At 52.6% G+C, this 27371-nt stretch overlaps 1 protein-coding gene across 5 annotated transcripts; it reads left to right on the top strand.

Annotated features, from left to right (window-relative positions):
• LOC118589988 (junction plakoglobin) lies at window positions 1–27371 on the top strand. 5 transcript variants are annotated; one of them, XM_036197749.1, is made up of 15 exons: window positions 1–190; window positions 11432–11647; window positions 13664–13923; window positions 14128–14366; window positions 15564–15765; window positions 16828–16972; window positions 17355–17458; window positions 18668–19006; window positions 20282–20437; window positions 20631–20750; window positions 22498–22648; window positions 22763–22884; window positions 25003–25042; window positions 25235–25400; window positions 26128–27371. In XM_036197749.1, the coding sequence occupies exons 2-14, from the start codon at window positions 11440–11442 to the stop codon at window positions 25384–25386; spliced, it is 2238 nt and encodes a 745-aa protein (XP_036053642.1). In that variant the 5' UTR covers window positions 1–190; window positions 11432–11439; the 3' UTR covers window positions 25387–25400; window positions 26128–27371. The 5 variants fall into 5 exon arrangements, with proteins under 5 accessions (XP_036053642.1, XP_036053645.1, XP_036053643.1 ...); XM_036197752.1 differs by having other exon boundaries at window positions 11435–11647; window positions 26128–26907; XM_036197750.1 differs by having other exon boundaries at window positions 1–205; window positions 11435–11647; window positions 26128–26907.

The raw sequence follows: 27371 nt of genomic DNA, 5'->3' as shown, positions 1-27371 counted from the left end.
GCTTCGAGGGGGCGAGAGGTGTGGCTTGGCTGTCAGGTCCCTTTGCCTTTTGTTCGGTTACTGAGTTGCTGCGGTGGCCAGAGTCCGGAGCAGCCGCCGCCCGAGCGCGCCGAGCTCAGTTCGCTACCCGCGCCGGCTCCCTCCCGGCCCAACCCCGACCCGACTCGGCCCGGCCCGGCTCCGCGCTCAGGTACATCCGATCGGGGTACGTACCACTGCGGGCAGAGAAGGGACAGTAAGCGGCAGAGGCGGGTTCCAGCAGTCTCAGGGCAGGTGAGGGCGGGTGCGAGGGAGCGCACCCTGCACCGGCGACAGGGGGCGCGCTGGGGTCCTGGGCGCGTTACCCTTGGGACAAGCGATCTGGGTTGGAGCGCCCCTCCAGGCTCCATGAACCGCAGGTCTGAGAAGGGCGGGGAGGAACCAGGGCAGGTGCTTCGGAGTTCGCGCCTCCCCCAGGGCCCGAGGAGCTTCCCGGACGCGGCGTCCCTGACTCTCGCCCCGAGCTGACGGGGCAGACTTTGACCCGCTCCACCTGGTCCTGGAGCTCAGGGTGACAGGATCTTAGCGCTCGGGGAAACTTGCTGCCTAGTCTCTTTGGGGCCACACTCACCCCACCCCACGCGTCATCCTCGCTCTCCCTCCCCCCTCACTCCCCCAGGCCTGGGTGGGGCCCTATTGTCTGCGCCCAGCTTACCCAACTGTGGGGGCCGAGTGCACACATTTTCCCAGAGACGCGGTCCCCACCTGCTGAACAGAGCAGGTGAGCTCTTGGAGGACTGAGGCCCTGGCCTTCAGCTGGGAGCTGTACCTGTGGCGCCTCCCTCCGCTCATAGCCGCGCCTTCTCCTACCGAGGTGGGATGGGGTGACAGCGAAACTGGTAAAGGGTCTGGGCTCCGTGCCCTACCGATGTCAGACACGGGTGGCTCGGCCTGGAGTCTGGCTCAGTAGAGAGAATTAAGAAGCGTTCGCCCAGTTTTCAGTAGCTGTGTTTTCCAGAGTGTTGATAGGGAAACAGCGATACCTTTTTGCTTCTGCAGCCCATTATTGTTGAGGAATCATTCCAAACATCCAAACAAACTTTCCAGGAGAAAGTAGCCATGGTAGCCTTCTCTGGGGTTTTCCTGTCCTCTTGCTCAGAGCTGATTCCAGGCTTGGGGATGCTTCTTGGAGGAAAGCCCCTTCCCCCAGCCAGGCTGACGATGGGCCAGTGCCTGCGCTTTGACCCTGGTCTCCCTGCCCCCACCGCCATCCTGTTTGCCAGGTCCCTAAGGCCCGAGGTGGAGACCTATGTGTGTGTGGAGGGGAGGGAGAATGCAGAAAGGGGAAGTGTCTTCTTCCTTCCCTTTCACCTCCTCCGGGGACCACCACACCCCCTTATATGAGGCCTGCTAAGTGCCTCTCCCTCCCGAGCTCTGCCCCTTCCCCAGGAATGGGAGATGGGGCAGGGCTGGGCCAAACTGAAAGATTGGGAGGGCGTTAGTCTTTCCTGAGCGCCCCCCCACCCCATTCCATTCCCCATTTTATTTAGCTGGCTGACAATTGAGGCGGGAGCGCATAGGGCCGGAATTGTTCGCTGGGTTTCTCAATTATGAAGGTGCAGAGGATTTGCCAGAAGTCCCTTCTCCACCCACCCTTTTGCTGCGTGTTTGGCGAGGAAAGTGGGACAGGAGGAAATCTTTACTGTGGAAGGCTTCTTCGGTGCCAGGCACCTCGGGCCGAACAGTGTGAGCGGCCTCCCTCTCCTTGTCCCCGCTGAGCTCAGAGCTCGTCTCCGGCTGGAACTGCGAACTTCTCTCAGGCTCCTTGTACAGGCTGTGTGGGCTTTTCATAGGTATTTGGAGCTCAGCCTCCTTGGGGGACAGAGCAGGGCTAGCCTGGGACGGAGGGAAGATGGGGCGTGGGCCGTCCGTGCCCTGATTCACCTGGGAAGCCTTGGTGCTTGGTCGTGGAAGGGAGAGTGGATCAGACCCTCCCCTGGAGTAAGCCGGTAAGTGGGGATCAGACTCAGTCCTGTGGGTGGTAAAGTATGCATGACCACCTCTAGGAAGCACCAGGAGCATGAAGTTTAGGCGCAGGCAACCTGTCTTTCCTCCTCGCTGTGCCAAGGTGGAGGAGGGGAAGGTATTGTAATTACGTGAGCTAAATGATTAGTTTAGCTAATCTGGTTTGTGGCTGCGATGAAAAGACAATCCTGAGGAAGTATGGCTAGGAGGTGCCCGGCCCAAGCTGGCTTCTGACTGGACAGGAGGGAGGGAAGCGAAGGTAGGATCCCATTAGTCATTTCTTGCCAGATCAAGTCTGGGCTTGGGTGACAGGAGCCTCCCCCGCACCCGGGCTCCACCCCATTCCCTCTGGAGCCGCCGTCTGGCCTGCTAGAGTTGAGCTTGGAGAATGCAGCCTGTGGGAACGGAAGGTCAAGCTCAAGCGGGAGCCTGGTTGGCTGTTTCCCCTCCTGGGGGCCCACCAGCCATTGCAAGAGAAAGGAAGGCCTGTCCCTGTGCACAGCTACTTTAGAACAAGGTGACACATTTGGCTGGTGCACAGAAGAACGGCGATCCAGAGAGACAGTCTAATGGGACAGTCTGAGCACCAGGACATGGACTTGGACTGACCTAGCCTGTGTCCCTGAGCAGTGTCTCATTACCTGTGTGGCTTGGGGTCAAGGTGCCTTGCCTTTTTGAGGCTCAGCGACCTCTTTGGCAAACAGGAATAATAAATCTATCTACCCAGTAAGTACTTGACTGATGGCAACTCAAAGCCAGAAGACTATATGGTGCCAACCCCTTTCACTGTGGTTCTCACCAATTGCGCTTACCTTACAGTGGACGCAGTTAGTTCCATCCTCAGAAGCTCAGAGAAGGGTAGGAAGTTGCCCAGGGTTGCACAGCTAGACTCAAGGGAGCCTTCTTCTCTAAGCTCAGACCTCATTCTGCTGTTTGGCTCCACTACAACTGGGAAGGATTTCCTCTTCCTCATCTTTCTTTTCTAAGGATCAAATCCAAACTCTTTCCCACGGAGCCCCGTCCTCAGCCTCTGGATGGGACTAGTCCTCTGCTCCCCACTTTCCTTCCTTGACAGAGTCTCATGTAGTCCAGGCTAGCCTCTGAGGTTGCCCTTGAGCGATTTCTTTCTTTCTTTTTTTCTTTTGGGACAGGATCTCAACATGCAGCCCTGGCTGGCCTAGAACTTGCTATATAAACTGGGCTGCCCTCAAACTCACAGAGATCCACCTGCCTCTGCCTCCTGAGTGCTAGGATAAAAGGTTTGCCACCATGCCTAGCAAACTTTTAAAAACATTTATTATTATTATTATCATCATCATTATTATTATTAGATTTATTTATTCTGTGTGTGTGCCTGTGTGTTTGAGCATGCACAGGCTCCACATCTGTAGAGATCAGAGAACAGTTTTTCAGGGATTAGTTTTTCCCTTGCACCATGTGGTCCGCTGGATCCAATTTAGCCTGAACCCAACCAACCACCTTACCAGTCCAGACTTTGAACTTATGATCCTCTTGCCTCTACCTCCCAAGTGCTGGAATTAACAGGCGTGCGGCACTGTAGCTGGTTTGTACCCAGGGCTTCATACATGCTAGATCAAGCCTTCTACCAAGTAAGTGACATCTTTAGCCCTCACTGGAAGTGGTCTACTGCCCCTTGGGAGGACCTCAGCTCCACAGATGGAAGGGAATTCAGAGAAGCCCTGCTAGATGCGTGGGGGTGGTGAAGGCTGGACAGGTTTGTCAGGTGGGGGTGAATCACCATCCTCACTGCCAGCACTCTGAAACTTCCACAGTGGTTGGTGGTGAGGCAGCTCCTTGGAGATGTGAGGGTAGGAGTTAGGGAAGACCAGAGAGGAGAGCATGGTCAGAACTCTCTGAGCTGGACCCTGGCTAGGAAGTAGGAGTTACTTGCTTCACTAGTGTCCACCAAGTGTGCAAAGTTAAAGGGGATGGGGGTGCTCTCTGGAGAATAGAGACACCTGAGTCAGATTTAGGTCTGGGTGAGTGTCCTGCTAGATCATGCCAGCTAGCACAGCCAGGCTGCTTGGAGAACTGGCTGTCCTGGTTGGAGACCCTAGCATCTGGGCTCTGATAACTGCCACAGGAGGGCCTTGCTTTGGGAATAGGGTGAGAGGTTGTGGGGACTGCCTGTCATCCAGAGCCCTAGCCTTGAGGTTGGATTTGGTGGCACATGGTGGTCTTAGGTCTGACTGATTTAGGCCCCTCTGCCAACCCATCTCCTGGTACTAGAATGGGCTTGGAAGTAGGATCTGGGGGCTAGGTTCAGCCTGTGTACTAGGATAGCCTGAAGACTGCCCTATTCTTAAGATCAGGAGGGGGCCAGGTGGTGGTGGTGCACGCCTTTAATCCCAGCACTCAGGAGGCAGAGGCAGGTGGATCTCTGTGAGTTCAAGGACAGCTTGGTCTACAGAGCTAGTTCCAGGACAGCCAGGGCTACACAAAGAAACCCTGTCCCCAAAAATAAAACAAAACAAAATCAGGAGGGAACCACAGAGTAATGATTACTGATCCTAGAGAAGAGAACGCTAAGCAAGGAGCCTCGATTGAGAGGCACAGAGGAAAAATGAAGTCATTCTGGCTGACTGCCACCCAGGGTGATGGGCTTGTGGCTTCCTAGCACCCTAAGGGCACAGGAACAAGGCGGAGATAGATGTCCTTAAGGAAATCATAGAGGCTAGACAGAAGAAAAAGACTTCCTATCCAGAGACAGAGTTGGATCTCCTGCAACCCGAGCTACAGAGGACTGTGAGCCGCCATATGGTTCCGGGAACTGGTCTGGGTCCTCTCCAAGATCAGTCAGTGCTCTCAACTGCTGTGCCATCTTTCCAGCTCTGGGTAAGGAGGTCTTCACTTGAACAGGAGGAGCAGGTGGAGGCTCATAGTTGAATCTCCTCTAAAGAGGGCCATCCTGCCTGAGGTACTTCCTGTGGGTGAATAGTCTGAGACTTATTGAGTCCTCGGAGGAAAGTTTTTGTTTGGGGACTTTGGGGAGAAGAACCACGTGGCTTGTAAGGGGAACCAGCATCCAGCAGCTGGCTGGCCTCATAACTCTCTGATGAAAAAAGGTGGTGTGATTAGTCAGGAGAGGTCACTGGGATTTGTGTCTCTGCAGATGATAGACACCCTGAGGCCTTTCTCCTGGGACATGGTGGAATCTGATGGATGTCTGGGGACATGGACTGTCCCATTTTCCAGCCACTTCCTGGGCTAGGTTTGAAGAGAGATGTAGCTCTTTGACTGTTTGACTTCCTAACCTTTTGAAGGCCCCAGAGGGGGCTGCTCACCTTTCTCTGCCTTTCTCCAAGGTAGAGACAGAGTCTTATGTCTATCTTTGGTGGAAAGAGGCTGAGAAATAAACAAGCCACCTCATTGTGGGGAGTCTCTATCTTCCTTCCCTGAGAAATTCAGATTTGGTAATCCTTTTAAAACTTTTCTTTCTTTCATTTCTTTTCTTTTTCTTTCTTTCTCTTTCTTTTTTTAAAGACAGAGTCTCACTTAGCATTCCTGGCTGTCTAGGAACTCACAGAGATCCACCTGCCTCTGCCTCCTGAGTGCTGGCATCAAAGGCGTGTGCCACCATGCTCAGTTGATTGTCATTTTTTAAAATTTATTTTTATTTTATATGCATTGGTGTTTTGCTTGCAAGTACGTGCATGTGAGGGTGTTAAGCCCAGAAACTGGAGTTACAGAGAGGAGTGAGCTGCCATGTGGGTGCTGGGAATTGAACCCGGGTCCTCTGAAAGAGCAGCCAGTGTTTTTAACTGCTGAGTCATCTCTTCAGCCCCTGATCATCATTTTTTAAAACTGAGAAGTGCACAAAAGTTTGCGAGAGCCTGGCGGTGGTGGCGCACACCTTTAATCCCAGCACTCGGGAGGCAGAGCCAGGGCTACCAGTGAGTTCCAGGAAAGGTGCAAAGCTACACAGAGAAACCCTGCCTCAAAAAACAAAAAACAAAGCAAAGCATAAAAAGTTGTCCTTAACCTGAACTTGGTGAAGCAGCCACCTTGAACCTTCTTCCCTTCCCCACCCTCCAATCCTCTGCTCCTCACCTTCCAAGTGTGCACTGTATACAATGGGGGGTTGATTTTATTCCTCCCCAGTACAGGGATTAGAACGGTGTGTGTGTGTGTGTGTGTGTGTGTGTGTGTGTGTGTTCCTGCATGCCATTCAAGAGCTTCACCCTTTTTTTTGGGGGGGGGGGTGTCAAGACAAGGTTTCTCTGTGTAGCCCTGGCTGTCCTGGAACTTACTCTGTAGACCAGGTTGGCCTCGAACTCAGAGATCTGCCTGCCTCTTCCTGGGATCAAAGGCGTGTGCCACAGCTGCTAGGTTTAGCACTTTCCTCTTAAGCCCATTATCCGAAAAGCCCTCCCATGCCCTCACCATGGCAAGTTTTATTTTTCTAACATTTATTGGGGGGGGGGGCGTGTGTGCCACTGCATACAGGTGGGAGTCAAAGGGCAACTTAGCAGAGTCAGTTCTCTCCTGCTGTGTGGATTAAATTCAAGTCATCAGGCTATGCAGCTTACCTGCTGAACCATCTCAGAGGCCCCAACCAAGGCGTTTTCCTGAAGCCTTCTTGCAAAGTTTTTACTTTCTGCAGCCTGTGTTGTCTAGGGACTAAGTGTTCAGGTCCTTTCTGTCCAGCTCTATCCCTGCAACATCATAGCCTAACTGGCTGGGATCCAGCTGTTGCTAATGGGGCTGCCGAAGCGCCAGGGGTGCTAGCTAGTGGCTTCTAACAGCTGGAGTGATTTTCCATTCCCAGGAGTCCTGGTTTGGGCTCATCTGCTGGCTTGGGATGCTGTCCCAAAGAAAAGCGTCCTCAACAGGGATGCATCTGCAGCTGGAGCCCTCTGCAGGGGAGCCCAGAGGTTCCTTAGGTCAGGCCACTTGGCTGGGCTGCTTCCCTCGGCTACACATCCCCTTCATTTTCCCACCCTGCTCTGTTTGCTTTGGGACGCAGCCCAGAAAAGAACAAACAGCAGCTGGGTCATGGCCTGAGCCTCTTCTACTCCAGACCCCTTCTCAGCCATGGCCTGGCCTGGGCTGCCAAGCTGGAAGTGAGGGTTTTCCTTCAAAAACTTCCCTTGTCCCTTTCTGAGAGATGGCTCAGAGGTTAAGAGCACTGACTGCTCTTCCAGAGGTCCTGAGTTCAATTCCTAGCAACCACATGGTAGCTCACAACCATCTGTAATGAGATCTGGTGCTCTCCTCTGGCATAAAGTCATACACGCAGGCAGAACACTGTATACATAATAAATAAATCTTTAAAAAATAAAAGAAAACTTCCCTTGTCTTCTCTTGTTCTGAGCATTGGCCATGCATGGCTCCTGTTCTGCAGATGGAGGTCATGATGTCTGCCTAGGAGCCTCTCACCATGGTAGAATGTGGTGCCAGGGGACAGACAGAAGTTCCTATGTCTGTCTGGTGGTCTGTATCATAACAGAGTGTGTTTCTGCCTGCAGGTCTGCTGGCTACATTCCAGCTGGATCCAGAGGCAGTGAGGAGGGAAGGTTGGGGCTGGTGGCCCCTCTAAGTCCTCCTGAGCTGAGGACTGTTCTGTCTGGACTGGCTACTGCTGCTGGTTGACTGAGAGAGGCAGGGAGGCAGCAGCTGTTTTCAGGTCACTCACAGGCTGAGGAAAGGGGTCACGTGACTAAGTAAATGGTTTGACTTGCCAAAAGGTCCATAGCCAGCTAGGGGTCGGTTCTGATGGAGACCCTCTGCAAAGATGCCCACCCACCACTCCCCTCCTGCTTTGATAGAAGCCTGTGGGTCTGAGTCTGCATAGGGTGCCAGTCGCTGGACCAAGGGACCTGTCGGAGAGCCCAGCCTTGCCTGCCCGCCCCTCCCCCCTGCCATGCTGTGACCCACTCCATGCTTTGTTTCTGTACCAAGGTCTCAGCAGCCTGTTCCTGAGCATCTTTCTTTGTGTCTTACTGTCATGGAGCAGCTCAGCCTAGCTGTGCCTGTTGCTGACTGTCCCTTACAGGTGCCGGCCAGGCCGGAGGCTGCTGTCACTCTGGTAGAGTTATTTTTAAATTCAGGACTGGGCGTCATTCTGCAGGACAGCTTGGATGGAGGGTGCCTGGTGCCAGCACCCCAGCTGGCTGTACAGAAGAACAGGCATGAAGGGCGGGGCTCTTCCCCAGTCTGGAGCCAGTGGGGGAAGGGCCCTTGGCATACCCTTGTCGGGCCTGTGTCTTCCTGCCTTTGAGCTGCCCCTCTGCTCCACCCTGTGATCTCTAAGCTAACTTCTTCCTCTCCGCTGCGCTCACTCGCTCCGGGAAGCAGAGTCCCACTGCTAAACAAAGCCTCTCCCATTCAGCTAGGAAACCCGCCCTGTCTCTGTCTCTGTCCCAACCCATCTCTGGCCCTGTGCCTGGGCAGGGCCCTGACCACTGTCTCCCACACTTCCACCCCGGCTCTGTCCAGGGGCACTGCAGACGGTCTGACCTGTGGATCCAGGGTGGAGAATACTGAGACCAAGCTGGGTGTGGTTTCTCCACCCCGGGAATGACCAAACCTGTACTTTGGCTCCTTGTGGAAGAATTTCCCAGGTTCTCCTGAGGAGCTGGTAGGGTGAAAGGGGAAGCTGATTGACGTGCAGTCCGAGAAGAGCCGTCATGTGAGGCGTTCTGGTGTGTTCTCTCTCTGTTCCACTTTCAGCCTTCTCTTCATTGACACAGTAACCCTACTGCCTTGGAATCTGAGGTACCAGTGCTTTTTCTGAGATCATGGGGCCAGCCTTTCCATAGGTGAAACCCAGAGAGGTTAAAAAAAACACCCAAAGGTCGCCGGCCCATGTGGTGGTGCTGAGACCAGACCCTAACATGACCAGTGCGCCTCCACCTTCGAACACCTTCATTCTTATCCTCCCCTTGGGCAGAGGACTCAGCGTCCTCCGGTCTCTAAGAGGTGGACTAAATCCCGGTCCCGAAAATAAGCATCAAGCAGAGTACCACCTTTTCTGCAATGTGAGGCCTCAGTTTCCCCACCTAGAAATTGGGAATCAGCAAAGGCCTGCCAGAAATTCACTGGATATTAGAGAACTGGATGCTTGCCCTCTGATATCCTTTGACCCGTGCCTGGCCCTGGGCAGCTATCCAGCCCTTGGCTTCCCTTGGCTCCAGGCCTGGCCAGCTGGGCCTGAGGACCAGCCTGTGAGCAAACCCCTCTCCTGAGGCTAGCCTTGACTACAGTGTTCCCTTCTAACCTGAAGCTCGGTCTTGTGGTTTGGGATGAGCCTTCTCCTGTCTCTCTGGGTCCTAGGGTTAGATGAATATCTCTGTGGAAGGCAGCTTTGTGGTCAGACTGGGGAGTTCATGCCTACAAGGGCTACTGCCCTGCACCTCTCTTGACTTCGCCTCCATAGGGCACTGGAGGGTCATTGCCAACGGGTTTCACCTTCTCAAGAGCTTGGAGTTTGGTTGTTTTGCCCTCTCCCAAGGGTGACTTCTGGGACCCACCCATTCCTCCCAAGCTCCTCAGTTCTCTCTTGGGACCCTCCCTGGGGGCAGAGGACAGGCTAGGGGAAGGCAGGGTTTTCCTGAGCTGGCCTCCTCCCAGCTCCTGATTTCCTACCATTGACCTTTTTGCTACTGCTGGATCTGGGAGGAGGGGAGCATGAGAAGGTGAGGGTATTCTAAAATAGCTACTCCTGGCAAGTGTCTGGGAGCAGCTGTGCACATCTGGTGGCACAGAGCCTGCTGTCGGTGGCCTGGGCCTGCTGCTGTTTATCAACCCCAAATGAAACTCTGAGTCACCCAGGGTGGCGGGAATAGAGGGAGGCGGCAGCTGGGAGCTGGTGCTGCTCTTACCTGTTTTAGGACTGCTTGTGGCAGGGGAGGGGCTGTGTGGCCCGGGGAAGGCAGGGAGAACATCAAGGTCTCCCTTTTCCTTTGAAACAGTGTCTCCTTCTGTAGCCAGCCTCCCCACTGATCCCTCTATCCCGGTCTCCGGTACTGACAGGACAGGCGTGTTCTACCATGCCCCTCTGTCGTCATGCTCTGGGAAGGGGCCTCCAATTCTCTTTGTTCCTGGGGTGGCGCCTCTGGCCCCACCCTCATTCTCACAGGTTCCCCATCATGGTGGAACACCCTGTTGGAGAGTTGCCGGGCACCACCCCATTTTATGAGTGGACTAGCCTGGGTTCTGCTCATTCTCTGAGGCCATATTGGAGGGTAGAGGGTAAAGATCTCGCTGTCAGGCTTGCTGGTCCTTTCTCAGGTCCCATTTCTAGCCAGTGTCTACCTCTATGAATTGGGGAACAAAGCTTTGAACCCGTGTGTGAGAATGATGGCATTCTGAGTCTGGAGGCATGTGTGAGAGATGTGGGCATGTAGTAGGCCCTCATAGACAGTCCCTTGTCTCTCTCTCTGGCTGCCTGTGTCTGGGTGGTGGTGGTGGTGGTGGGGTCAGTGCCCACGGCAGTGCAGCCAAACAGACCAAATGGGAAGCCCACACCGAGGGGACGCAGAAACTCGCGAGCCTTCAAGTGGCCCCAAGTCCTCAGAGTGGGGTGAGAGTCCTCATCAGCAGTGACCACCCCAGGGGCCTACCTCGCTCCATGCTGCTAGCCTGGGTTCCAGGAAGTGGAAGCTGAGCAAGCATGCTAAGGGTGAGGCAGTGGGGACCGCAACACCCTGGCCCCCAACACTGAACACCTACTAAGTGCCATCCATAGTGGGTCCTTTCCCAACACTGTCCTCACAGCAAGCCATCTATGAGAGTGGTGGAACCTGAGTTTGAAGCCACTGGCATCCAACCGAGAGATGGATTGGCTAGGGAGGAAGTAGCCAAGATTTGAACTGGTCTGTAGAGCTCAGAGTGCTGGGAAAGCTGGGATCGGAAGAGACAAGGGCCTGGTCAGGCTTGACCTGGAAAGTGAGATTCAGGATCTCTGAGGGAGCCTGGGGTGTGCTAGAGAAACCTGTCTAGCGGCTTCCCTGCTCCACCCAGTCTCTCATCCAATGGCTGGCTGGGTGCTGCAGCCTCTACAACCTTCCCCCAGGAGCTGCAGCAGAGCCAGGGCTGGGCTGCAGGGGAGGGGGGAGCAAGCCGCTGCCTGAAGCCCTTAGTCCCTTTGACACTGGAAATGTTGGGTTAGGACAGGCTGGTGAGTGAGCTTGGGGCCGGGCTGGAGGCATCTGGCTGTTTCCTGTCTCCACACCAGAGCTGGGGATGCAAATCCAGGGCTTAGCCACAATGGCCCCTCTCTTTCTGGGCTGGGTGCCCTTCCCTCACCCCTGCACCTCACTGTCCGCACAGGCCCTTGAGGTGGGGTATCAGGAGAAGGGCAGATTTCAGGGAAGAGGGCTGTAGCCCAGTTGAAACCGGGGGGGGGGGGGGTGGCTCTGTTCCTCCAGCCAGCTAACAGCACGCTCTTGTTTTTCACCCCTAGCAGCCACCATGGAGGTGATGAACCTGATTGAACAGCCCATCAAGGTGACTGAGTGGCAGCAGACGTACACCTATGACTCAGGCATCCACTCAGGTGTCAATACCTGTGTGCCCTCCGTCAGCAGCAAGGGCATCATGGACGGGGAGGATGCCTGTGGCCGGCAGTACACCCTCAAGAAGACCACCACCTATACACAGGGGGTGCCCCAGAACCAAGGTCTGGACTCCAGGTTTCTTTTTTTTCAGGGGACAGAAACTCTAGCTGCATCCTGGTCGGGGGTAGACCAAAGGGGTGGGGTCCCCGGTCTAAAAGAAGTTCCTACTCTTTGGGACGCAGGAAGTCTGAAGGGGAACATGTGGCTGCCTGGAGACAGACACAGATGTCATTTCCATGAACTCTGAATGTGTAGGGAAGCACAGGCTCTGCCCAGCGGTGCCGGCGGTTGGAAGAGTGAGCCCATAGTTCTTGACTTCTGGGATCCTAGGGATGTCATAGAGACACTTTATTGCTACCCTCAGTGGGAACCTGGGGATTACTGGGAAGACACACGTCTGATGAGAGAGACTGGGAACAAATCCCAGTCTGGTGGAAGTGTCACAGTGTTCAAGCCTAGACTGGGCTAGCACATGGCATGCCGATGTACCAAGGACGGGGCACAGAGTGGCTGAATCAGTTTAGCCACAAAGGCAAATATTCTACCAGCCCAGGTGCTCCTTCCTCTCTGGGACAGAGGTGCGTGTGTCTTAAGATTGTCACTCATAGATGCCCCCAGGGTCCTAAACATTCCAGGGGGATGAGCTTCGGGGCCTGGACAGTTGCAGGGTGAGCACAGTGGCTGGTTGGGGCTTTATGAGCGTGTGTCCCAGGTGTTTCCTTCCTGACCCCCAGGCAGGAGCCTCTAGGCCTGGCAGGGCCAGGTGCATGTTGGGAGCTAAAGTAAATCATGTAGGTGGGAGAGCCCTGAGGGCAGCCTCTCCTTCCCCATTAGTTAGAAAATAACCTTCTGCCTACCTCTTTACCAGGGCATTGGGACATTGGCCATGGCAGGGCTATCTGGGACTTTTTTTTAATAGCCCCAGCCTACCCCAGAGATAGAACCCAATATTTCTCTTGAGGACCCTTGCTCCTACCTTCCCAAAGCCACAGTCCTGTTCTGTCTCTCGATTGGCCATGTGATCTTGGCTGGTGCTCTGGGACTCATTTTGGCCTCCTATGTCGGGAGAGAGTTGCTACTCTGTGGAGGGTGAGTGTATAATTAGAATGAAGTTTAGCTTATCTAGTCCCATGACTGCCCTGATGCTTACAGGTGGAGGAGGGCAGGGCTTTGGACTTCTGAGTCCACTGACCTTCCTGTCCAGTGTCCACCGTATAATGGAGCTAGTATTACACTTGGCTTGTTGTAAGAATAAATGAGAAAGTAGGAGAAAGGTACTTAACCCACTGTCAGGTGCATAAGTACTCCATCATTAGCTAGGCTCTTTTGTTTGTCATCATTTATGTGTGTGTGTGTCTATGTGAATGTATACATGTGTGTGCGAGGGTACCCTTGGAGGCCAGAAGAGAGTGCCCTTTTTTGGATCCTTTTAGAGCTGGAGGTACATTGTTTGTGAGCTGCCTGATGTGGGTGCTGGGATCTGAGCTCTGATCCTTGTGATAAGACAAAAAGTATCCTTGACCACTGAGCCACTGTCCAGCCCTCTGCTTTGTTTTTGAGACAAAGTCTCATGTAGCCTACGCTGTCTTAAACTCATTGTGCAGCCAAGGGTGACCTTAAACTTTTTTGTTTTGTTTTGGTTTGGTTTTGTTTTTTTCCAGACAGGGTTTCTCTGTGTAGTTTTGGTTCCTGTCCTGGATCTTGCTCTGTAGACCAGGCTGGCCTTGAACTCATAGCAATCCACCTGGCTCTGCCTCCTGAGTGCTGGGATTAAAGGCGTGCGCCACCACCACCCAGCAGACAAGAGTCTTTTCAAAGCAAGTCATAGCTGTGATCTTAGTTGTCATAGACTTCTCTGCGCTGGGTGGGCTCGATGGGCCTCATGCTCTAAATAAGGTGATAAGAGCAATGGCAATGATGGTTTACCAGAATCCTGTTAGGTACAGACTCAGGAGTGATGCCCTGTACTTTGGTGGCACATGAGGCAGCTTGGAGCCATGTGTCTACATGGCTTGCCTTGCTCTTCAGGGTCCCCCTAAATCTCTTGTAGCTCAATCCTTATGCCATTTGTCCTCCAGGTGACCTGGAGTACCAGATGTCCACGACAGCCAGAGCCAAGCGGGTGCGGGAGGCCATGTGTCCAGGGGTGTCAGGCGAGGACAGTTCTCTACTGCTGGCCACCCAGGTGGAGGGGCAGACCACCAATCTGCAGCGACTGGCGGAGCCATCTCAGCTGCTCAAGTCGGCCATCGTCCATCTCATCAACTACCAGGATGATGCAGAGTTGGCCACCCGGGCCCTGCCTGAGCTCACCAAGCTGCTCAACGATGAGGACCCGGTCTGTGAAGGGCCTGCAGGTGGGGTGGGATAAAGCTAGCTGTCCCCAGAGGGAAGGAAGCCATGAATCTGGCTCCCCACAAAGCATCTAGAGTCTGGCTCGCGTCATCTAGGCTCTGTGGAGGATGTCATGTCCTGTGCCTTCCTTCCCTCTGTGAAGGAGGAGCCTGGGCCCTATGCTCAAGGTCTCACACACTTCCTCCAGGTAGTGGTGACCAAGGCGGCTATGATTGTGAACCAGCTGTCCAAGAAGGAGGCATCCCGCCGTGCCCTAATGGGCTCGCCCCAGCTGGTGGCGGCTGTGGTGCGTACCATGCAGAACACCAGTGACCTGGATACAGCCCGATGCACCACCAGTATCTTACACAACCTCTCCCATCACCGGGAGGGGTTGCTTGCTATCTTCAAGTCTGGAGGCATCCCTGCCCTAGTCCGAATGCTCAGGTAACAGGAGCCAGGGGCCTCCCAGTACCCTTTTCCTGGGCTTCCACACACACATGTTAAGCACCACACCCATCCTGGCTCTCTGCTGCTCATAGCCCAACCCAGAGACAGTCATGTAAACAACAGGCTGATTGTTAGGATATAGTGTAAGCTGTAGCAACAGAATGGTTGAGACTGCCCAGAGGCAGAACAGCGCTGAGGGTGAGGCTTTGACAGAGGAGAGGATTTGGTCAGAGTTGATAAGGGGGAGGCTATGCTAGCCAGAGAACAGCATGTCTGAGCCCACCCAACCATGTGCTTTCCCCCTCCCCCCTTTCCTGGCCTTGTACTGATGTTTAGTGGAAGTCCTTAGAGGGTAGAGAGGCTGATTTCACTCCCCTCTGAAGCTGTCACTGGGCTTCTCCTATATGACCTTACACACAGTGGTGACTCAGCTGTTCAGGGACCTAGTCTGTAATTAGTACCCTGCAGGACCTCAGAGGCGGGAGTGAAGATACACAGTGTGCCGATGTCTTTAAGAGTGAGGTTGGCTGGGCATGATGATGCTCTTCTTTAATCCCTGTCCTCAAGAGGTAGAGACTTGCAGATCTCTATGCATTCCAGACCAACCTGGTCTATACAAAGAGTTCTAGGCTAGCCAGGTATACATGGTGAAAACCTGTCTTTAAAAAAGGGAGGGGGTGGGACTGGATCTGGCGGGGTGGGGCGGGGCATAGCTGAGTCAATGAAGTGTGGCCTTTCAAGCATGAGGACCCAAGTTCAATCTCTAGGACCCATGTAAAAATATTAGATGTGGTAGAGAGCATTTGCAACCCCAGCACTGGGGGAGCAGAGACTGGAGGAACTCATGGAGCTTGCTGGCCGGCCAATTTAGCTTCACTGGTGAGCTCTGGGCCAGTAAGAGACCCCGTATCTAAGGAGGGGGATTGTGTTTCTGAGATCGACACCTGAGGTTGTCTTCTGGCCTCCACACACGTTCATGCACACCAACACACACATACACACACACACACACACACACACCCCAAATGAAAAGAGGGGCTATGCTCAAGGAAGGATGACATTTTGGTAAAGGGGTGTTTGCATGGGGGTGTTGATTTGGGGCGAGCTTTCTGGATGTGGTGGGGACTCCTTCCAGGCCCACATTCAGGCTGGGCTCCGGGTGCCGACTCACATGGGTTCTTGCCTGCTCCTCAGTTCTCCCGTGGAGTCTGTCCTGTTCTACGCCATTACCACACTGCACAACCTGCTGCTGTACCAGGAGGGCGCCAAGATGGCAGTGCGCCTGGCAGATGGGCTGCAGAAGATGGTGCCCCTACTCAACAAGAACAACCCTAAGTTCCTGGCCATCACCACTGACTGCCTACAGCTCCTGGCCTATGGCAACCAGGAGAGCAAGGTGGGTCCTTCCACCAAAGCTACAGCATCCAGCGGTTTCAGGCCACTTCCTGAAAGGCACATTAATATGTATACAGATGAATGTGTCTCTTAACCTATTTCTGAGTTCTTCAGAACTAGTATTTTTTTTTCTAATTTTTATTTTAGTGGCCAGAACTAGTATTTTAAGGTTTGAGAAAAAAAATTGGCTAGGGCTATAACTCAGTGATAGAATGCTGCCTAGCATGCTGAATGATCTTGGATTCAATCCCTAGAATTGAAAAGGAGGCAGGGTGGAGAGATGGCTTGCAGTACTTGTGGGGGCCAGAAGAGGGTGCTGGATCCCTCGAACTGGAATTACAGATGGTTGTACAAAGCTGTGTGGATGCTGGGAATCCAACCTAGGTTCTCTAGAGAAGCAGCCAGTGCCCCTAACTGCTGAGCCATCTCTCCATCCCTCTCTGTGTGTTTTAGACAAGGTCTCACTATCTAACCCAGGCTGACAGGAACCTTAGATCTTTCCCAGCCTCCTAACTACTGGATTAGAGGTATGGAGCACCAGACCCCGCAGAGCTAAAAGCCTTTTTCTTTTTACTTGTTTTTAAACACTTCTAGACTTTTACTCAGTAGGTTTCCTCTCTTTCCAAAAGGACTACAGTGTGTTACACTACAATCAGTGGTAATGGTTGTGACTAGGCTCCCTTTGCCACATCCTTGCCAGCATTTGGTATTAACATTTTTCTTTGCAAGATATTGGCTTATTTGATAGTCACAAAAGCCATTTAAAAGCCGGGCAGTGGTGGTGCATGCCTTTGATCCCAGCACTCCGGAGGCAGAGGCAGGCGGATCTCTGTGAGTCTGAGGCCAGCCTGGGCTACAGAGTGAGTTCCAGGACAGGCTCCAAAGCGACACAGAGAAACCCTGTCTCGAAAAACCAAAAACAAAACAAAAAGGCCATTTAGACTTCAGTGGGCTTAATAATGACAGCTCCATCACCCCCACAACACACACACACACACACACACACACACACACACACACACCCCGGCGTGTGTCTCATACTCAGCCTTTCCCTCCCTCACAGCTCATCATCCTGGCCAATGGGGGACCCCAGGGGCTCGTGCAGATCATGAGGAACTACAGCTATGAGAAGCTCCTCTGGACCACCAGCCGTGTGCTCAAGGTGCTCTCCGTGTGTCCCAGCAACAAGCCTGCCATTGTGGAGGCCGGTGAGTGTGAGACCCTCAAGGTGGCCTGTGGAGGAACTGGAGAAGTGACGGAGACCTTAAGAGCTCTTGCTACTTTTCCAGAGGACCTAAGTTTGGTTCCTAGTATCCATATTCGGTGACTCACAACTGCCTGTAGCTCAAATTCAGGGGATCTGATGCCCTCTTCTGGCCTCCATGGGCACTGCACATCACATCACACACACATATACACACAGGCGTAGGAGCATGCACATACACATACTCACACACAAATAACAACAATAAATATTTAAAAATAAACTTATAAAAGAGTGACCTGTGGGGTCAGGAGGATCAGGGTTGGGGCCTTGCCCATCAGTCTGGCCCCCACTAAGGCTGACAGGGCCTCTGTCCCCCTTCTCAGGTGGGATGCAGGCTCTGGGCAAGCACCTGACGAGCAACAGCCCCCGCTTGGTGCAGAACTGCCTGTGGACTCTGCGCAACCTCTCGGATGTGGCCACCAAGCAGGTAAGTGTCTTAAACCATGTTGTCGGCCTCCCACCTGAGCATATGACCTTGAGGACCTTTGAGTCCTCTTCCTTCATGGGTGAGGCTGGAAAGGCCCAGAAGACCATCACACCTTTAGTGGAGGGCTTCCGTCCTAGTTAGGGTTTGGGAAGGGAAGAAGAAGGGGGCTGGCATCTTTAAGTTGGGGTTCAGGTGATGGTGATGGGACAATTAGGGCCTAGACCCTGGGACAGGAGCAGTACCGTTCCATAAAACTCAGCTACAGGGGCTGGAGAGATGGCTTGGTGGTTAAGAGCACTTGCCGGTACCTCTAGTTCCAAGACATCTGACGTCCTTTTCTAGCCTCTGAAGGTGCCAGGCATACACGTGGTGCATAGATATGCAGGCAGGCAAAACACCCATACACATAAATAAAATACTAACCACGGAGCACTGTTGCTTTGGGGCAAGTCCCTGGCACCACCTTCCAAGCAGACATTTGTCCCTGTGTTTACCCATCACCACTGCCCGGAAAGTACCTTTCATTCTTCATGGCTTCCGTAGACATGAGCGGATTTTAACCCTCTCAGCCGCCTAGAGGAGGATCCTGCAACCCTATTGGTTGTGGGAGAAACTGAGGCTTGGGGAGTTAAGAGTAAGCCTATGTTCAGAGCTAGTAGATGGCAGAGCTGGCATTCTGACCCATGATTGTATATCTCCAAGGCCTATAGTCGTGTGACCCACCACTAGGCCCACACAGCCCTCCTTGGGAGAAGAGAGGTTTCTGAGTTAGGGATTTTTCTTGGTAGTAGATTTAGCTTGGAGATTCCCCTGGTATGACAGAGAAGGCCCAGCAAGGTAGGAAGTGTGTGACAGGGGATCAGCTGACCACTGAAGCCTATGACCTCCTTGTTGACTTCCTGTTGACTAAAGGCCTGTGGCCAGCAGGGATGAAGCATATGGGATACAGGAAAGGCCATGGGCTTAGAGGCAGGCCTGCGGCTATGGGGCTGTGGGAAGCCCTCCAGCCTTCTTCAGCCTCCTGGCCTCTACTGCTCCAGGAACTGCTAACAGCTTTCCCCAGGGCCTGGAAGGCTGTGGGAGTAAAGGGTCCCCGCCACATAAAAGCAAGACCAAGCCCTCCAGCCTATCGGCTCCCCGCCTGGGACCTGCTGGGGAGGCTGTGTAGAGATGGTGTGTCCATTACCCTTCATGCTCTTCCTGTCTCAGGAGGGTCTGGAGAGCGTGCTGAAGATCCTGGTCAACCAGCTGAGTGTGGATGACGTCAACGTCCTCACCTGCGCCACAGGCACCCTCTCCAACCTGACCTGCAACAACAGCAAAAACAAGACACTGGTGACGCAGAACAGTGGTGTGGAGGCGCTCATCCACGCCATCCTGAGAGCCGGCGACAAGGATGACATCACAGAGCCTGCTGTCTGTGCCCTGCGGCACCTTACCAGCCGCCACCCGGAGGCTGAGATGGCCCAGAACTCTGTGCGTCTCAACTATGGTATCCCGGCCATTGTGAAGCTGCTGAACCAGCCCAACCAGTGGCCACTGGTCAAGGTACCCACTAATGGCCACAGCCGCTGCTGTGGGGGTTAGGAGAGGGGTCCCCCTGTGCAGTGTTGCAGGGAGATAGGAAGGATGGGCGCAGGAGGAGCAGCACAGGGGACCTGGATCCCTGGCTCAGACACCAGGAAATACCACTCCCAGCAGTTTCTACTTCAACGTTGTCTCTACTCCAGAGATAATGTCTTTTTGCTTTTGTTTTTTGTTTTTTAATTAATTTCGTTGTTGTTGTTCTGTTTATTTGTTTTATTCTTTATTTAAAAAAAATTTTATTAGAGGACTGGAGAGATAGCTCAGAGGTTAAGAGCGCTGGCTGCTCTTCCAGAGGTCCTGAGTTCAATTCCCACCAACCACAGGGTAGCTCACAACCATCTGTAAAAAAAACAAAAAACAAAAAACAAGGGAATAACAACATATGTATTAACACATTAAAAATGTAAAAAAAAATTATTAGGGTTACTAATTTTATTTATTTATTTATTTATTTATTTATTTATTTTGAGACAGGGTCTCTCTATGTAGCCTTCACTGTCCTAGAACTCACTATGTAGCCTAGGCTGGACTCAAACTCACGTAGCTCCTCCTGCCTCTGCCTCCCAAGTGCTGGGATTAAAGGTGTGTGCCACCATGCTTGGGTCTGGATGGTTTCTGAGACAAGGTTTCTGAGATGTAGCCCAGACTGGCCTTTGACTTGCAATTCTCCTGCCTCAGGCTCCTGACTGCTGGAAATACTATAGACATGTTCCACCTCAGCAAGCTAGAGCCAGTTATTTGAAAAAGTCAAGTCTCATGGGGTTGGGGATTTAGCTCAGTGGTAGAGCGCTCTCCTAGCAAGCCCGAGGCCCTGGGTTCGGCCTCAGCTCTGAAAAAAAAAATTAAAATTAAAATAAAAAAAATAGTCAAGTCTCAAGCCTTAAATTGTAGCCGAAGATCACCTCGATCCTCCTGCTTCAACCTCTCCCAGTGCTGGGACTAGAGTCACGTGCCACCACACCTGGCCTGTGTAGAGCTGGGACTCCAACCTAAGGCTTTGTGCATCCTGGGCAAATACTCTACCACCTGAGCTAAAGCCCCAAACTGCGATCTCCATTCTTTCTCAAAGTTCCAGCTACAGGAGTGGCCAGGACTCTCCCTTATACCTTGGTTGTCCCTGCACTGGGACTGGGATTCCTAAGGGATGACAGGAGGGACAAAATACTTGCAGCTGGGGAGTTGGGATCCTCCAGATGTTCAAGGCAGACCCTTGGTCACTGCCTCCTTTCTCGCCAGGCAACCATCGGCCTGATCCGGAATCTGGCCCTGTGCCCGGCCAACCATGCCTCACTGCAGGAGGCTGCAGTCATTCCCCGCCTTGTTCAGCTGTTGGTCAAGGCCCACCAGGATGCTCAGCGACATGTGGCCGCAGGCACCCAGCAACCCTACACGGTAAACGAACTTAGTGGCAACCGAGATAGCCTCCTTGGGGTGGGGATCAGGGGGTGTCCTCAAATTTTGTTTATAAAAGAAGAGGTGAGTTGGCCTCCATGTAAACTGTGTCAGGGTCATGGTGGGGGAGGGTGTGGCTTTGTCCAGGGTCCCCTTGTCCCCATCCTTATGCTTCATGGCTCTTCTTATGCAGGACGGTGTGAGGATGGAGGAGATAGTGGAGGGCTGCACTGGAGCTCTGCACATCCTCGCCCGGGATCCCATGAACCGCATGGAGATCTTCCGGCTCAACACCATTCCCCTGTTTGTCCAGGTGAGTCTGGTACAGATAGGCAGGAGATGTGTCCCCAGACGGCTGAGGGTTTGGGGATGTCTGGGCCAGGCTTGTCTAGGACTGTGCAGAAAGAGAGTGGCTGAGTGGCTTTCCAAGCCCAGAAGCAAGGGAGGTGAGAGGTAGCCGTGTGGGCATTAATAGCACCTGCATGTTCAAAACAACCTGAAAAGCACAAACTTGAGAAACAGGAGCAAGTGTCTCAGCAGAACAGGAGCTCATTAGTGCTGGGTCCCAGCTGTGTTGTATGGGCAGAGTCAACACGTAGCTCCCAGGTGGCTCCTAAGCAAACAGGGTTCAGCCCAGGAGTTTACAGAAATGAAATTTAGCCCCCAGTGAGAGTCCATTTTCCACTGTCAAATTGGCCAACGAGAAAGATCCTCCAGGACTGCCTGAACTGAGCATCTTGTGCCCTGCTTGGGGGGGATGGGCACCCTGGGAACCGCTGTTGCAGTGGGAAGAGAGTCTCGGAAATATTCATATCCTGTGACCTGGAATTCAAATCTGACTCGGTCTTGAGGAAATCATTTAACATAACTTAAATGGACAGAGGTTTATACAGAGAGATAAGTAACAGTTGCAGGCCCAGCTGTTAAAAACAAACTCTTTGTCTAATGGTGAGGAAGTGGCTTCAAAGGAAACCACTGGGTGTGGTGGCACATGCCTGTCATTCCAGCCCTCAGGAGTAGAAGCAAGAGGATGAGCAGTGCCTGGCTAGCCTCGGGCACAGAGTGAGCCTGAGGCTAACCGGGGTTACGTGAAATCTCCATCTAAACAAAAAGAGAAGAAGAAGGTTAGGGTGTGGTGTTGCTCTGGGGAGGCTGAGACCGGGGGACTGACAGTTCTAGAGCAGCCTGGGCTAATGGCAAGACCTTATCTTTTAGATGCAAAGCTAAATAAACAATAGTTTATTATGTCATACAGCCTTATGCAGTGGGATGTGCTTGTTTAGGGAGGTGTTTGTTGCGTTGTGTGGTACTAGGGGTTGAACCCAGGGCTACATGCAAGCTTAGAGACAAGCACTGTCCCCCTGAGCTACACCCCCAGCCCAGGAAGAGTTGGGTTTTTTGTCTTTGAAAATATTTATTAGTTTTTAGAGTGAAGGACTCATCCCATCCCACCTTCAGTGGTGACGGATTGCTTCAGTTGTTAGCATTTCTCTCTCTCATCCGTATGAACTCATAGGTTTGCAGGGCAGGTTTTGAAATAATACCCAGGAGAAGGCAAAAAAAAAAAAAAAAAAGTGTGTGGGGGGGAATCAAAATTATTAGTGGGGCTGGGGAAATGGCTCAGTCAGTGAGGGGTTTGCTGTGCAGTCATGAGGACCTGAGTTCGGATCCCCTGTCTGAAAGTTGGAGAATCAACTGTAGGGGACATGTGACTTCAACCTCCTACCTTCATACAAGTACATACACCCACATGCACATGTGCCCCCAAAACACAATCACCACGATACACACATATACTACACACTTGTACACACATACACACACACAACTATTTATAGTGCGTAATAATAGACTGTGATGAAAATACACTGGTAATGTGCTGATGTGTCCGCAGAGGCTGTGTCTGGCCGGGGAACAGCGCTGGTCTGCGTTTTCCCCTTTATGCTTTCCCAGGTTTTCCATTTTTCTAAGATGGCTAGACGGGGAGAGGGTGGGCAGCGCTGTGGGTTCGCAGCCTGGCTTATCTCGGGTCTCACCTCCACCGGTGTCCTCTCTCCTAGCTCCTGTATTCCTCCGTGGAGAACATCCAGCGTGTGGCTGCCGGAGTGCTGTGTGAGCTGGCCCAGGACAAGGAGGCTGCCGATGCCATCGATGCTGAGGGCGCCTCTGCCCCTCTCATGGAGCTCCTCCACTGCCGCAATGAGGGCACCGGTGAGGGGCTGCGCGACTGTGCCAGGCGCCAAAGGGAGGAGGCGGGGCTCTGTTCCTCCAGCCACGGTAGGGGCGGCCTCTGACCTGGACCTAACTTCTCTCTCCGCTGCTCAGCGACCTATGCTGCCGCCGTCCTGTTCCGCATCTCGGAGGACAAGAACCCAGATTACCGTAAACGAGTGTCTGTGGAGCTCACCAACTCGCTCTTCAAGCATGACCCAGCTGCCTGGGAGGCTGTGAGTAGCTGCCTGGGCTTGAACAGCTGATTGTACAAGCTACAAACTGCGTGGGGTGGGGGCAGCTCATTGCTGTCCGAGGAGGCTTAGCTGACCTCAGAGATTTTAGTTTAGTTTTTAGGTGTTTTTTTCATTTCTATAGAGACTTATGTAGCCCAGGATAGACTCCAACTAAATATTCATCTCAAAGCTGGTTTTTTGTTTTTGTATTTTTTATTTTGTTTTGGTTTTGGTTTTTCAAGACAGGGTTTCTCTGTGTAGCATTGGCGCTTGTCCTGGAACTCGCTCTGTAGACCAGGCTGGCCTTGAACTCACAAAGATCCGTCAAGGCTGATTTTGAACTCAGTTTATTTGTTTTTCCAGACAGGTTTCTTTGTGTATCCTTGGCTATCCAGAACTAGCTCTGTAGACTAGGCTGGCCACAAACTCAGTCCCTAGTGCTGGGACTATGCCACTAGTGTATGCCACCATGTGGCTTGATTTTGAATTTTTTTTAAAGATTTATTTATTTGTATCTATTTGCATGTATGCCTACATGACAGAAGAGGGCATCAGATCTCATTAGAGATGGTTGTGAGCCACCATGTGGTTGCTGAGAATTGAACTCAGGAACTCTGGAAGAGCAGCCAGTGCTCTTAACCTCTGAGCCATCTCTTCAGCCCCCTGATTTTGCCTGTCCCCACCTCTTAAGTGCTGTGACTTAAGGACATAGGAAGCATGCCTGGCTAGATTTTCGTTTTATTTTGCAATGAGGTCCTTTATGACATAGTGATAGTAGATTGAACCATATGTCTGGTTTTTATTTTTTGTGTTTAGTTTGTATGTATGGTTTTGTTTGTTTGCTTGGCTTTTTTTCAGTACTAGGGGCATACCAGGGTCTTGTGTATGCCCTGCACGGAGGGACTCTACCACTAACCTGTAACTCTAGTCCTGAGTAGGGTTTTGAGATATTTTTGCTATATATGTAGCCCAGGCAGACCTTGAATGTATGATGATCCTCTTGGGCATGGCACAGTCTCGCTCTGTACTCCAGGCTAGCTTGGAATTTGCAGCAATCCTCCTGCCTCAGCCTCCCAAGTGCTGAGATTGCAGGTGTGAGCTACCCTCTATTCACAGCTATCTCTTTTACCTACATGAAGAAAAAGGATTTGAGAATAGGCTGTGTGTGTGTGTGTGTGTGTGTGTGTGTGTGTGTCTGTATGTGTGTATCTGTGTTTGTGTGTGTGTGTGTGTGTGTGTGTATCTGTGTGTGTGTGTGTGTATGTGTGTGTGTGTGTGTATCTGTGTTTGTGTGTGTATGTGTGTATCTGTGTTTGTGTGTGTCTCTGTATGTATGTGTGTGTGTGTGTGTCTACATGTGTGTGTAGTTAGAGTTTTTCTGCCTGGCCCAGTCAGGACAAATCTCTCTTACCCACCAGTCCCACAGTTGCTCAGACCCAACCAAGAAAGCACACAGAAACTTATATTGCTTATAAACTGTATGGCCGTGGCAGGCTGCTTGTTATCTACCTTTTCTATCTTAAATTAACCCATTTCTGTTAATCTATACTTTGCCACATGACGTATGGCTTACCAGTGTCTTTACATGTTGCTTCTCATGGCGGTGGTTGGCGGTGTCTCTCTCCAGCCTTCTACTTCCCAGAATTCTCTTCTCTCTTGTCCCGCCTATACTTCCTGACTAGCCACTGGCCAAACAGCATTTTATTTGTACAGTGCGATATCCACAGCATGTGTGTGTGTGTGTGTTGTGTGTGTGTGTGTGTGTGTGTGTGTGTGTGTGTGTGTGTCGGGAATGGAACCCAGGGCCTTGGATATGCTAGACAAGTACCCTGCCGTCGATGTACACCCATGTCCAGGGTTGCCTGGCTTTAACTTGCTGCCATGCCGCCAGCTGCACCCTGTCCCCACACCTCTTCTCTCCACTTCTCACAGCTGCTCTGGCCTGTGGGAGCCCAAGGCATTAGTGGTGATACCTCTACCCAGGGTGGTGCCTGGGGACACCAGTGCTTTCTTCTCCTCCTCTGAGGGGTCTGCTGGGAGCACCTCTCTGTCCTTTGGTGGGAAGACAGCCCAGAGGATACTTTTCCATAGCTCCCATGTCTTTCTGTCCTTCCTCAGGCCCAGAGTATGATCCCAATCAACGAACCCTATGCGGATGGTAAGTTTGGAGCCCCAACCCAGAGCCTGTGGGTGGGAGTGGAAGCTCACGGTAGCCAGTGTGTTCCAGTCTAGATCCCTGCAACGGGGTGGGGTGGGGGTGGGGAGGGAGTTAGGCCCCTGGCAGTAGGCCTACTCTACTACCACGTGTGGCTTGCAGGTCCCTGGACAAACCTTTCTTTTTCATCCCCAGACATGGATGCCACCTACCGTCCCATGTACTCCAGCGATGTACCTCTGGACACCCTGGATATGCATATGGACATGGATGGGGACTACCCCATGGACACCTACAGCGACGGCCTGAGGCCTCCCTACCCCACTGCCGACCACATGCTGGCCTAGCTGGCTCCTTCTCGGTATGGCTCCTTCCTGTCTTGCAGCCTTGCCCTCTCTCTGCCTATAGATGTGGTTACAGTGACACCTGATTTCCTCTCTGAACGGTCTGGTGCGGCCCTTTCCAGTCTGTGCTGTAAATCCTGGCTAGTGTAGGGCGGAGAAGGAGTTTGGGAATCCTATGCTTTTTAATCTGTTGTGCTCTGGCCTGCCTGCCTTGATGATGATGATGAAGAAGAATATTATTATTGACAAGATTTTACTGTTTCAGGCTAGCCCAAAATTCACTTTGTAGCCCAGGCTGGCCTCAAATATGTGGCTTTTCCCAGCCTTAGTGACATCACCATGCCTTTTTTTTTTTCTTTTGTAATTGGGGATTGAACCTGGAGCTTTGTGTGTGCTAGACAAATGCTTTACCACTGGACTGCATCCCTAGGCCTGGTTTTGCCTTCCATTATATTGAAATAGTCTGGTTAAACTGTGCAGGCTAGCCTGTAACTCAGTCTGGAGCCCAGGCATGCCTTGAACTTAGGATCTTCCTGCCTCAGCCCCCTAAGGAGCTGCAGCTCTGGAGCCTCTCTCCTTTGTCCTTGTCCCTGGCTTGGCACCCAGCTCCTCCAGCTGCTTCTAAGTAAATAAGGAAAAAGGCCGGTTTTTCAGGGGTGGCAGTGAGGTGCCGTAAGAGCATCCTCAGCTTTTAGGGGACTCAGGCCTGCCGAGCATCTGATCCCTGTGTCTACATGCCCGCAGGAGCTGTTTCTCACCTGGGAAGCTCTCGAGCAGACTGTGGGATGAGACAAGAAAAGTACCCGAGCCCCCGGAGCCAGCCTGGACTTCCTGCTGAACCCATGCTCCAGAGAGTTCCTCCGTAGGGTTTCTTGGGATGGTGTCTGCTCCTGCTTTTCTGTCCTGGGCTGTGGATCCAGGCCCAGCACTTTCTCCCCACCCCCACTATGGCTATGGCCACTAAAGCTTTAGACTCAGCCTGTGCCCCTCCACAGCAACCCTCTCTGCTCTGTTCCAGTTGCCTGGGCCCCCCAGGGCTTCCTTCCCACTCCACCCCCCACAACCCACAACCTTCCACCCCGGGGCCAATTTTCTCACTGAACGTCAGCATCCAACTGCCCTGACTTCCTGGGATATCCAAGACACAGGTTCAAAGCCCCAAACCCTGACATCCAAAGCTTCTTTTGAAAACGTCAGGGACCTTCCAGGGGGAGAGAGTGGGGACCCTAAGTGCCCCCTCCAGGACCTGCCCTTCTCTCCAGGATGCTGTCTGCTTTGCCCCTCTCCAGGGGAGCTCTTGGTGAACCCCCCTCACTTTGCTCCACACTGGCCTCCCGCTGACTTGCAGAAGTGCTCTAGCTCACCCCTCTGGTGTGTGGTGAGGGGCTTTCTCTTCCCCTTCCTGGCTGACTCCCACCACCACCTCCTGCACATGGGTTTGGGGGGACAGAAAGGGGAGTTCCATCAGAGAGTTTTATTATGATTGCTTTATGTTTTTGGTTATTGGTTTTTCTTTTCTTTTTGTTTTTGTATAGACCAAAGCAAAGAAAATAAAATAACACACAGATCCAATGGAAGCTGTTAAAGCATTATGGTGTAGGGGAAGGAAGGGGTGTATGGCAGGGGTGAGGGGCCTCTCCTAGCAGCCCGGCAAACCCCTTGCCTGAGCCTTGTGTGTCCTCAGGGCTGGGTGGGGCAAATGGTGAGAAGGGAGTGTTAGAAGAGCTGGGGTCGATGTAATGATTTAATTCCGTATTCACATAGCACTTCAGGAGTCTAGGACACAGGATAGGGGACGGAGGAGCTTCTGCTTAATTGACACAGGCTGTTTTGTTCCACAGGCAAGCTCCTTGCTGGCCTCAGCCTCTGCTGCCCTGTATAATGTGGTTGGGACAGATGTCTGCAGCCTAAGGCTTGCTAATCCAGACTCTTGTTGGCCACTCGTGGGCCCGCCCCAGCTCCCGCCCACCTCTCCCCTTGATTCCTTG

This window comes from Onychomys torridus, chromosome 8, assembly GCF_903995425.1.
Source record: "Onychomys torridus chromosome 8, mOncTor1.1, whole genome shotgun sequence".
NCBI lineage: Eukaryota > Metazoa > Chordata > Mammalia > Rodentia > Cricetidae > Onychomys > Onychomys torridus.
This window is presented reverse-complemented; position numbering and strand designations above follow the sequence as displayed.

What these genes read in the sequence shown, in the direction of transcription:
- LOC118589988 (XM_036197749.1), top strand. Translation starts at nt 11,440, where the DNA reads ATGGAGGTGATGAACCTGATTGAACAGCCCATCAAGGTGACTGAGTGG. An exon ending in GGGGGTGCCCCAGAACCAAG is followed by an intron (nt 11,648 to 13,663) that starts GTCTGGACTCCA and finishes TTTGTCCTCCAG; the next exon opens with GTGACCTGGAGTACCAGATG. An exon ending in TGCTCAACGATGAGGACCCG is followed by an intron (nt 13,924 to 14,127) that starts GTCTGTGAAGGG and finishes CACTTCCTCCAG; the next exon opens with GTAGTGGTGACCAAGGCGGC.